At 38.2% G+C, this 12,638-nt stretch overlaps 1 protein-coding gene and 1 long non-coding RNA gene across 2 annotated transcripts in view; one reads left to right on the top strand and one right to left on the bottom strand.

The window, feature by feature from the left end:
• Window positions 1-3,995, top strand: part of LOC128072376 (vitellogenin-1) — a 41,305-nt gene extending 37,310 nt beyond the window's left edge. The window contains exons 33-34 of the mRNA XM_052666092.1: window positions 582-743; window positions 3,712-3,995. Of these exons, the coding sequence (XP_052522052.1) occupies window positions 582-743; window positions 3,712-3,830 (281 nt within the window). The 3' untranslated portion in view covers window positions 3,831-3,995. The remainder of the gene's footprint in view (window positions 1-581; window positions 744-3,711) is intronic.
• A 181-nt stretch (window positions 3,996-4,176) lies between these two features.
• The window catches only part of LOC128072379 (uncharacterized), a 40,671-nt gene continuing 32,209 nt past the window's right edge, over window positions 4,177-12,638 (bottom strand). Inside the window, exon 2 of the long non-coding RNA XR_008202236.1 lies at window positions 4,177-6,675. This is a non-coding gene — a long non-coding RNA (uncharacterized LOC128072379). The remainder of the gene's footprint in view (window positions 6,676-12,638) is intronic.

Genomic DNA, 12,638 nt, shown 5'->3' with positions numbered 1-12,638 from the left:
ACAACTTTATTGAAGTTAATGGCTGCTTTCTCCTTGACTTCAGTGGCAGCAGACTTGTACTTATCTGTATGTCAGGAAGCAGAGTCATAGCTGGGATCCTGTTAAGTTACATTATACCTTTCTAGTGAGATAATTACAGCATTATAAAAAACATCCAATACAAAAATTATCCTTGATGTTATTATATAAATGCTGCCTTTTTTTTTTCTATCCATTCACTACAGTTGACATTTTTCCTAATGCAATGAAGTAGCCATTGTGCCTGCAGTATCTATTCTTAATAGCTTCCAGATATGAGAGGTTATTTTCTGTGTATTATATAGTTTTAAAAAAATGGGTATACACAGCTCCATTTGGGTTATATTGTGCAATTAGATTTTAAATATAGCTCTCCTTACGGAATCTTTCTTCAGTCCCCCAACTTATTATCATCCTATCTCGATAACCTTGCTACTGTGAAAATGGTTTGTCAGGGACCTGTGTTTTAATAAAAGCTGAAGAGAAAATATGGACCTTTATTATTGCAAGGATCGATTGGGATTTATTTCTACAATTTTAACTACCTTTCCTTTTCCTCTTAGGGTGCAAACTGCAGCGCAGTTATGTGAAACTGAATCGAAATCCTACTATTGATGGAGAGGAATCTACATGCTATTCTGTTGACCCAGTACTGAAATGTATGAAAGACTGTACTCCAATCGAAAAAACTTCTGTTAAGGTTGGCTTCCACTGTTTCCCAAAAGGTAAGATATTTTTCTTTCTGTGTCACGTACTGTAGGATCTCTGTCAGAGCACTCGAAAGAACAAAACACTGCACAGCCACACACAGAACTGTATGGCTCCAGCTCCTCTCTGAGCTGCTGTTTTAATCCCATTAGTATTTGCTATAAACACTGACAGCACTGGCTTGCTAAGAGCTAGTTTAGATGATGGCAGGTAGCGTCATCTGAGAAAAACATCTGAGGTGGTAAAAGGTAAAAGGCAGAAGAGATCAATAAAATTTTTTTCACGTTTTCAGGATCTCCATAAAGTCATGATAAGCAACAGTAAGTCCTTTTATGCACATTACAGCCTGCAATTTTGTGTAGGCCAGGGCAAGCAAGGCAATTGAAAGTCAGTCAAGTAGTGTGACATGACTGCTGTGATTAGCCTGCCATGCTACTCCACTATGCAATACATCAGCAAAAAACACATTGCTGAAATGTTCTCTAGATTGCTCCAAAAATCGGTTTGTTTTTCAAAGGTATTTTATACACACAAACTTGTACTCAAGATTTTTAAAAATACTGAGTCTTTTTCTCCTTTCACTTATACAAATTCACCATGAATGTAATGCATGATTGCAAAACGCAGCAATACATTACAATTATACGAGTTTGAGACGAGAATCCAGGCTTGAATCTGTAGATATTTCTGGTACATTCCTTCCTAAATCTTTTTAATGGACACTCAGTACACAGATACCATAGAAAGAAACCACTACTTGAGAATATCTGCTAAATTGATCTGTTCTCCATGCTAACCATTATTAGCCAAAATCACAGCTGGGATAATGCAGTGTAGTTTCACTGAAACCAGTGAATTTCTATATTGAGAAACACTTATATTTCTGATTTAAAACATCTATCCAGAACTTTGCACTTTTTGCTCATGTGATTAATATCTGCTGAATCAACCCCCAAAATGAGTATCTTTCTGTAATAGTCAACATTCTGCAAGTCTATTTAACAGGTACCTCAGATAAAGTGCTAATAGTTTTCTGACAACTCCCTGAGAAGTGAATAGATGCATCCTTTTATGAAAAGAACGCTCTTTCAATGACAGCAACAAAAAAAAAAAGACACTCTTCCCAAACCTTGTCACATCCATGCTTCACAGATTTTTTTGTGCATCCAAGTCTATATCTCTGAAATGTCATCACCCCAGGCCCCTTACTGCCTCAGAATATTAGGCTGTAATAAAGCTGTCTCATTCCCTCACAAAAACGTGTTAAAAAAAAAAAAAAAAAAAAAAAAGTATGTTAGTTGTCACAACCAGTGCTACTTTTACAGCACCTGCAGCCTTCTCTGGTTCATTTACTGAATCAGAGTCTGGGAAGTATGCTAACAACACTCCTAATCAAGGACCTTATTTTATCTATCTGGAAGAGGAGAAGAAAAGAGAGGAAGGAGAATAGCTGCCATGTGAGGTTTTTTTTGTTTGGTTTTGCTTTTTTAAACCAAGACAATTGTTTTTCCTCAAGGAAGAGATCAGTAGGAATACAAGGCCAACCCTTGAAAGCTTGTCTTTTTCATTCTTTGTTCAATGATTTGGAGCAGCATAAATAAAATCTGCATCTTTCCCAAGCAGTGAACATGTATTTGCATGCACAGAACAAAAACCTTTCCTCAGCTCTTTGTATGAGAACTCAGACTTGATAATCTACTGTTTCAAACGACAAGGACCCCTTCACTGTCACCAGTAAGGAAAGGACAAAATGAAGTTCAAGGCTATAGACTAGCCCCTGTTATCCTCATATCCATAAACTTATAGTCTTAGTATCTTGACTGCAGCAGGCTTTACACCTAGCTTAAGTCCATAAGCCAGTTTACATGCCAAACATGCCACCAATCCTATCCAGGTGGATGATGGCTTTCAGCTGCAATCTGGTTTGCCCAGGGGACTATTTCCTGTGTGGATATCAACATGGATAGACCCACAGCTTACCTTCATGAATAACATGAATTAACACTTATAAAAAATAGAACTCAGACTTCTATAGCAGATTTCAGACTTCTATAGCAGATCTCATTTCATAGCTTGAAAATATGATGTTCTTTTAAAAAAGCATCTCAAGAACCTTTCTGGAAAATATTTGGCACCAAGATAATTATGAAAAAATAACTGTGCTTGAGGTTGGACAGTAATTCAGCCAAGGAGAGTGCCAGCATTTCAGCAGATAAGTGACCAACACAGCCCAAACACAGCAGTCTCCAGATTTTCCTGTGATGAAAGATGGCATGTTTTAAATGTTTTGTCTAACTGAGGAATAAAAAAAAAAAATTGGAAGTAAAACTATGAAAGCCTTACCCATTCTCATTATGCAAACTTAATCTAAATGGATGTCCTAATATTCTTCTAGATGCAAGGATAAACCTTCAACTATCTAAGAATATTTATTGGGGGGATGAGTATTATTATTCCATTTAGATTATTTCAGCATTAAGGGATATGGCTTATTCAAGCTGTTGATAAAGCAGTGTGGTAAGGTTAATACTGCAACTGACAATGCTCTGTCAGATTTCACAATATATGGGAAACTTTAATTAGAAGTTTATGAACCTCTGAAAATTCTCCGAAGGGCTTATCCTTCGGGATGAACTTCAACAAATAGTCAGCTGAAATATGCAGTGATATGCAGCAATAACATTAAAAGAGATTGCTTACTTGGTCTTACTTTGAAAGTGGCTACCTCCAGCACTTTCACTGGCTCCTGCCTGTTGTCATTGTGCTTCATGAAATATTATTCATTTGGGTTTTAGGGAATTATTATAGTAATTGTATCATTGATGAAAATCCTGCTCCAAGTCAATGAGTCAGTGAGATGTCAGTTGTGGGGGCAGGATTTCTTTCTTTACTTGATGACGGAGTTGGCAGCCATCAAAACAGGAGTTCCTTGAAATGTATTAATTTGCTTGATGTTCATTAACAATAGCTTCTCTCTTCTGACAGATACTGCTGTAAGCCTGTTGGAATGGCAGAGAAGCAGCGATAAGAAATCTGCATCTGAGGATGTTGTGGAGTCTGTGGATTCTGACATTGATTGTACCTGCACTGGTGACTGTAGTTAAGCTAAATTCTTTAGTGTTGTGCTATAGATATACTACAGAAATAATTGAGTAACGGGACAGATAAGAAGGAATGTGATAGCTGTAATGAAATACTAAGAAATGTGCTTGAAGAAAGTAAGATTTCTCTATTGTATCCAAAGTCAAATGCATTATGTACAGTCTGCACAGCTTAATAAATATGTTGTTCATTAAATAAGTATTCATGTGGTCTCCCTCTTTATTTTTCCCTATCAACAAAATAATCAAACCAACCATAATACTATCCAGAAATTCTGCTTCTTTTTATCTGAAATATAATTATAGCAGTCCTCTCTTAAAATTACGTTCACTAGGTGATGAAAGGAAAACATGATTACAGCTACTGCTAACATTCCATTGTGTAAAGAATTTCATATTTAGCATACTAAAGACACAGTAAGCATTTGTTTTCTTTTATGTTTTTCTGAGAAAAGTCTGTTCTTGGAACCATTCTGCAAAAAATACATTTTACTCCCAGCAAGACCATTAGCCTTAGTACAGTCTACAAAGGAATGAATTGGACTGCTAGACTCCCACTGTAGCTTTCCAGAGAGCTATAGTGTGTGACACAGTCTTCATTTTGATTTAAATTTCAATGGATGTGCTGTTACTTCGTAAGCTCAAAGTATGAATAGGATTTTTATATATATATTTTTTGGTTTACCATTTCTATTGTATGCCTATGAAAATGATGCCTTCAAAAACTTCAGAGAACAAAAATATATCCAAATACTCCAAAAAAAAAAAAAAAATAGAAATTTGTAAGATCAATAAAACTAAAATAAAGGAGGTAAGTCATACTGTGTGTTTAACCAGTAGACTATCAATCTGCTAGCTTTCAGTAGGCCTACACAGAAAGGCAATTCCCTCCCACCCCAGGGGAGCAGGATTAGGTGGCATCTCCACACCTTATGTGATGGCACAATATTCCTTCCCCTGTAGAGGAATCAGCCATGCAGTGAGCCGTGAGATGTGCTCCATAGCAGGCAACACCAGCCAAGTGCCTTAGTATGGGCAAGGCAGTGCTGAACCCAGATGCTGCCAGGAAACTGTCATTAAAGAAAATACTTCTCTTTGTAAGTATAAACTGAGCTTTCAGAAAGAAGAGAACTGAAGACTAAATAGCTGAACAATTACAGAATAACATTTCTCAAGGCTTTTTGTTCAAATTCAGAAAAACAAGTAACATAAGGTACTCTTATTTTCTTTCACTAGCTTGAAACTAACTTGGAATTAGATAAGACCTGTTCTTTCTTCAATGCACTGCATCTACTTAACTACTTACTGAAGAAAATAAGCTATTAAGTGTTTGTCCAAGCCCAGAGCCTCATGGGCTGAGCTCTGACACAGGGTAAATGTCACATGGCAATCATCTGTTCACCTTAGCAGCTCTCACCTCTGGAGAATAGAGAGCAGAGCAGGGCTACAGTATGCACAGAAGGGTTCATGCATGTCATACAGACTTTACTTAATCTATGTTATATTTTAGAACCTTCATATGTACTGACCCTTCAGTCAGATAGCCAGTACTCTACTAAACAGCTTTTATTTATTTATTTATTTTTGCTCAAGGATGTTTAAACTCAGGCCAATACACTGTGTTTTCATTTGTACAGGGAATTTATGAATGCTTTATTACAAAAGCTGTGTTATGCTAACTCACTAGAAATGCTACACTCCAAAAAAGTCAGCTGCAAACAAGAGGGGAGATGATGCATTCCACTTTTCTTTAAAATCACACTAATATTGCACCTAGAAAGCTCTTTTCTTCCTGGCATTGTTTTCACTGTGGCTTATGGGAGATTTACCATTGACTTTCATAGGATCAGACTGTGGTCTGTCATCTTTAATCCAGTACCTCTCCCTTTAATCCGCTTGTTTATAAAAGAAACTTTTGCCAGTCAACCGCTCCAGATAAGTCAAAGGTAGTGAAGAAATGCAGTGAGGGAAGAAAAAGGAACTTTCACGCTCAATGAGTAGAATAGGAATTTAGTAGCACCAAAGAGCCATTGGTAAGAGAAGTAATTCTGCTCACTGTAAAACACAGAGGCATGACACTAATTAACAATGATCAAACTGGAATGTACAGTACAACAAATACAAACAGCTCATAAAGTCAAATGTCTTCTCTCAGAAATTATTTACAAATTGTTAAAATCATTGGAAAAAAACTTCAGAGAAACTGATCAGTGGTTTTACATTAGCTTCTCCGCACAGTGATGATACACAACAACACATCCTGTACAGTGTTAAAAGCTGCAGTGTGCCATGTCATGCCTGCCCCTGGTGAAGCACCAATTTAGGTCCTGCTCCGGCACAAAGGCCACTCCAGAAACCCAGCCCCTAGAAGAGCAAATTCACTTCTGCTAATGGCAGAAAAAGGTGACCTGCTCATGGTACACCTCCCACACATCCCTCTCCCTTAGCAGAAGCTACTCTGTTCACACCAACCTTGCTTTTCAAAGGAAGCAAAGCTCCCTCCAGCAGGATGCTGTGATGGCTTAAACACAGCAATCCTAAAGAAATGCTTAGTTCATGCACTGTCCCAGACACAAGGAAGAAAAGACAAACATGTCCCTTTACAGCAGAACATGAGCAGTGAATTCACAATCCATCTCCTTACTAACACAGCCAGGGCCTGGGAGCAGGCTCAGCCCAAGAAAGCCCAGGCACACACCTTTGCCTAGTGTTCAAGTCATGCATTAGACACAGCTCTTCTTGCTTCCATCTCCAAGGAGTTGCTTTCTTCTCTGTTCCATTCCAATTTGTTGGTACCCTCTTGCTGAGGCAGATGGGTACCTGTGTCTGACTCCACTGATTGTTCCAGCTGTAAAATCCAAACATAACAAAAGTTAGCAAAGCCTGAGGTTGGCACTGGGCACTGAGAACTGGCTGATTTTGCCAATAGAATTAAGAGCAATAACAGTATGAGTGCAAAAAAGCCCTTCTGGAGTGTCTAATGCACCACATAGATATTTCCAATCCATCTGGGAGGATATCTGGACTCCAGATTTAAACCTCATTTGGAAGTTACGCTTGTCCTATCTTATAAAGCAAACCACAGTTACATTGCCTACCAAGTATTAAGATGCATATTTCACAGTCTGATCTCTTATACACTCAACTTTTCATTTCTAGTACTTCTCAACGACATGAATTAATGAACTTTGGACTTTGCTGTAGAAATCAAGGAAAATGAGCACACAACTATAGCACTCCACTATTGTTAAAAAAAAAAAAAAAAAAAAAAAATTGTCAAAAAAATGATGCAGGTTTAAACATGGGCCACACTCAAGTCCTAATCCTACCTTTGTGGCTCTGTAATCTGGTTTTGCAAAGAGTTGGAGATCTGTGCCTTATTTACTGCATCAGAACGATATCACTACTTACCAACTTGATGTAGTCAGAAATGCTCATGAATTTATTGTCCCATATACCTTTCGCAAGTTCTTCGGCGATTCTAGAGATGAAAAATAATTTTTTCCACGAGATCTCATAACCACAAGTATATTTTATTGCTAGACTGAGGATTTTCATTTTCAGATTCATACAATAGTATAATAATGATACATTTGGAAAAAAAAAAAATCAAAACAATGCACTTCATTTGTTCATGGTCAGTTTTGGTTAAATGTTAGCAGATTAATCATAAAAACATAGAACTGGATCCTGCTATTACAGTGGAACAGGCAAAAGGCTGCTGGAGCCTAGACAAAGGCAACCAACCTTTTGTCCATCAGACCGGGCTCTTTTGATTTACTAATTTTGAATGACACAGCGACTCACAGCAAAGCATGGCTGTTGTGCTCCAGAGAAAGGAGCTGCAGCGTGAGAGGAAAGGACAAAGCCACTAATATCAGACCCCTCCTGGAAACGAAATGCCTGCTCCCCAGTACGAGCATCAAAAAAAAAATAACTCACACAATTCTAACCCTACTGAATGAAGTCTGCGGTTAAACTCACCAGAGCCAGGCTTTTACTCAGCATGTTCAAATAAGTTATTAAATGAACTTTAGTTGTCCCTAAAAATAAATGTACTGTGCGGATCTAAGTGTAGCTCATGAATAAGAAACCTCGGGAATCTAGCAAATTCACTAGCTAGGGCTAAACCCAGAGACAACACAGGCGGTTGCAGATGAGAGGAGCTATTAGCAGCCGTCTGAGCTGAATGCTGAATACAAGGTCTCCTATGCCATCTACTGGCTTTTTTATTTACCAACAACGGTTTGAATCTCCAGGGTTTATTTATAGGTCTGATACGTTCCAGGCACTTTAATATAAATTCTAATCAAGGTTTGAAGTGTTTTTTTTTCCCCTCCTCTATCTTCCATACTTGATTACTATGTATGGGTTTTTTTTTTTCCTGTAAATACATTTCAGGTACAATTCTGTACCTGAGTACCATTTCACATTGTCACTGGAGGAAAAAGACACTGCAAAAGACATTCTCACTTCCAACATTGCTGGATAGGCAGTAATTATACTGCAGGGCTCAGAGACCAGTTTGCTAAGAAAATCCAAAGATGTTCAACAAGTACTTCTGGTCCTTCCTAAAGGAGTCTGAAAGGTTGTTATTACGGTACCTGAAAAGGTGCTAATACATCAAAAAAAAAAAAAAAAATCTTTTTTTCTCTTGCAGTTCACTTAGCTGCAATTCACATTGAACAAACATGTCCTAACACAATTAAATTTACTTTCAGATGGATTTTGAGAAGTAGCAATCATATACACGTACAGATGGATACGATCACAGCATTCTCTTCATCTGTAGTGTGTTTCTTCCTGCCATCCCTTTCTTTCCCCACTTATTGCCCAGTGGCCCATTCAGATTCTGAAAGCAGGAAAAAATGTGGGCATCCCAGCAAACTTTTACCCAACCTATAGAAACAAGCCTCCAGAGGAGAAAGCAGCTCAGCACCTCAGCTGGAAGTTACTCAGGCAGTCTCAGAATTCATACTGAAACCTCTGTGAAAACGTTAGCCTTCTGGAGCTTCTGGAGATCTACAAACTTCCTTCTCACTTTTCTTTCATTATGTGGCTTCCACCTACCTGTGATTACAAACTGCCTTAGGGCCCAGGATATTTTTTACACTAATCATATTAAAGGTGGATCATTTTTGGCACAAATTGAGTTCAGGGCACATAAGGAGTTTGAATATCCAAGGACTCTATAGATTATCTTAAATACTCCAATTGCTGTCTACCTAATCAAGGCTAAATTAAACCAAAACTTTGCCAGTAGCAGCTAGCAGAGACTCATGATATTGCGCATAAGTCAGCTTTTGTCTTGCTATTAGATAATCACGTTCTCTATTGCCTTGATGTGCTTTGTCTTTACGTAAATTGTGCGCTTTGAAGATAGGATAATCCTTGAAGAGTCACCCCTAATTCCTGCATGAATTCTGCTAGGGTTACTATAACAAATACAGTGCTAAACTGGGGTACTGAAATAACAACCCACTGGCTTTTGCTATATCTGTGCTGTATTTCACCAGGGAAATGGGTCGTTTTCTCTCAGTTCTGTGGTTTCAAGGCACCTTCATGACTCCTAAAATCTTCTGGGTAATAAAATTAATTTCAAAATATGGTAAGTAGTCACCAAATTTTGTCTGTTTGTTACTAACATACGCCAAACTAACTAATCTCTATTTTTTTTCAGATTATTTTCTCTACATACTATCTTTATCTTTGCAAGTGTAACTAATATCTATAAAGAATGTTGGGTTACATAAAAATATTAAAGTGTCTTGTTTAACAGTGGTCATATTTGTCTCTCATGTGCTAGAAAATTTACTATAGCAAGAGATGCTTTGTTTTCTCACCAGCTGACAAAAAGATAATTATATCAAAAGAAATGCAGTCAAATTTAAGCAAAATAATCTAACATTTATTCCTGGATTCCTGCTTATATGTTCAAAAGCAAACTATTAATAATCAAAATTTGTTCATGACCATGAGAATTTGGGATTGATAAACAGATCTGTGGGAAGACTGATGTAGACTCAGGCTGGGACAGGAACCAGCAGTGAAATGCTTACCTTGCCATGACATTTATCTCTATAGATAACCTCAGACTCACTGCAGATATACTGATAACCATTAAACTCTGTAATATGGCTGGAACATTTCCATTTGATCCTGATTTGGATGTCTCCACAACGTGCTCCGTAGTGCACCAATGGTTTCTTACAACTTGCTGTATTACATGTTGCAACTTTGTGTCTGAAAACAGATACAATTTGGGTTTCACATCTCAGGTGAACGTTCAATCCATTAATCATTGTAAGCAAATAGGTGGGAACTGTTTCATCACTAACTGTAATCACAGATCCTGCATTTTTTTTTTTTTTTTTTTTTTTGTGGGTATCACTAAATTAAAGGTGCAGAGAGAAGAACCTTGAGTCTCCTCATCTGTCTTGTATATGAGACAGGGCTAAGGCCTGTAGCTATTACAGCACTTCTGAGCAGATGCAAGGATGATCTCTACGGTGTTAGAAGTTGAGAAAATCAGGCAGTTACAGACTTTGCTATTAATAGGTACAGGAGGGACTATTTGGGATTTCAACCTTGAGTATAAGCACCTACACTGCATCCAGATTTTCTACTTTCATTTGTGAAGCTGGGCATAATTCTTTACAATGCAACTGCTTCACACTAAAAAATCTTGATACAACCAAACTGAAATGCTCCAGAGGAATTAATTGGTGACCTTGCCTGACAGACCAAAATAAATCTGGCAGGCAGGTTGCCCCTTTTGCCAAGTGCTCAGATCCCCAGCTGCAACTGCATGAATTACAGAGCTCCCAGGGCCAGGTAAGGCTGCCAGATCCCATCCAGCTCAGAGCCAGCTCCTGTGCTGCCTCCTGCCTTTAGTTTGGCTTTGCAGGCTTCTAAGCATGCCCAGGGCCAGCTGGTTAGCACCAGGCAAACAGGGAATCTGGCATTCTCCCCACCTTTGGGCCAGGTGGTAGATCAACAAAATGGATTGCTCCACTCATGAGAAATGCTGTGATGCCGACATCCCCCTCCTGCACAGAGTGAGAGGCAGAGTGACAAGCCCCTGGGAGAGTTCCCTTTTGCAGAGATCACAAGTCACTCTCTGTTTCAGTATTTTCACTTGTGCAGGGGACCATGGAGCTTTTTCTGTACAGTGCTGTGGAGCTCCTATGATTCTATTTCATTTTTGTGAAGAGATCTGAGGCCCAAAGAACTAGCTATTTTTTATGTAATTCTGCATCCCTGTTTGACTTTCTAGTTATTAGAAAGCAGACTAGCTAGGTTTAGGTACAGTAGAGGCAGAGCTCAGCACTCTGTGGGACACACAGTCCTACCAAATCTGTACACTTACACAAACAAATACCTACAGAAAAAATCCTGGTCTGCAATATTGATTTGTAAGATGTTAATATAAATACAGATCATAGAACCATTAAGGTTGGAAAAGGCCTTTAAATCATCTAGTCCAACTGTTCAGCTACTACCAATAGTGCCCAGTAACCATGTCCCTCAGTACCACATCTACACAGTTCTTGAACAAATGTAATTGAGAAGAACTTCTCTGCTCTTTTAAGCTTCTGACACCAATTCTAAGGCTAAGTAATTTGTGGTACAAATGCTTGAATATCACTTTCATTCATCCAGACAGACATGCTGCATGTTTTCAGCACTCCAGTGAAGAGTGGTTGATAAATGGACATTTTTTTCTCCTTGCAAACCCCTGCTTTACTGTTGGCATTGTTTTTGGACATCGTTCAGAGAATCACCTTGCCTAAAACCTAACACAAACGTTAAACCATATTCATGTTTGTCTGCTTGTTTATTTGTTCTTCTAATACTTTATAATGCATCTGATTCATTTTGAGATCAGCTATCCAGGACAATATGCCTGAACTGCCACATATACATTGGCAATATAAATTTCTTTTGTAATTTTATCCACCCCTGCAGCATTGTTCCAGTCACCAGTTCTAACTGCAGCTCTGTATCAAGTACTACTAGCTGCAATCGTAGTTGTGTATAACTGAAGTGCCAAAACTCATATTTTAGCTCTGGAAATCTTTCATCCAATAAGACTGTCATTACGCTCCCACAATTCAACAAGCACTTCATCCTAAGGCAGTTTGAAACTAACTGCCACAAGCCATTGGTTGTTTTGAATACAGATGAAGCGCAATCACCTGCAGTCAGCCCCCTCAGGAAGACACTTGATAATTCCCACATAACCTCATTCTTGAATTTCACTCTTTTCCTCAGTATTTGCATTAACACCACCAAAATCATTGAGCTTCATCATTTTCCTCTAAATTGGCATGTTTCAAGAAAAAAATAAAAATAAAAACTAAGCGAATGTGGGTAAATCATTTACAAAATCAGATGAGAAACATAATACACAGCATAGTCTGCCATACTATTCCAATGCCTCATTTTTAAGAATGGCAGTATTTCTCTGGGTGAGAGATTGGTTTCTGGTTTATCATATGGCTATTTCACAGCTACTGGGTTTCATTACCTCCTTCCATTCCCAAAAGATTTTTTTCATGTGAAAAGACCTCTCAGTTTTAGTCCAACTCTATGTTCTAATTTTTATCTTAATTCCTGAGTATATTATTTATAGGATTTTTTTTTCCTCTTGCTCACCAGAAAGCAGGGCTGTAATGAAAGAGCTTCATAACCAAGTGTGCTTCACCCAGCTGAATGTATTCGTGCACCAAAACCCCAGGAAACCTAACTGCAGCCTCCACTACTCCTACCAACAGCTGTTGGGCTTATCTCATAGACTAGAGAATTGCT

Source organism: Tympanuchus pallidicinctus, unplaced genomic scaffold (genome assembly GCF_026119805.1).
Source record: "Tympanuchus pallidicinctus isolate F22 unplaced genomic scaffold, pur_lepc_1.0 scaffold7, whole genome shotgun sequence".
Taxonomy (NCBI): domain Eukaryota; kingdom Metazoa; phylum Chordata; class Aves; order Galliformes; family Phasianidae; genus Tympanuchus; species Tympanuchus pallidicinctus.
Note: the sequence above shows the minus strand (reverse complement) of the source record. Positions and strands in the feature narration are given on the sequence as shown.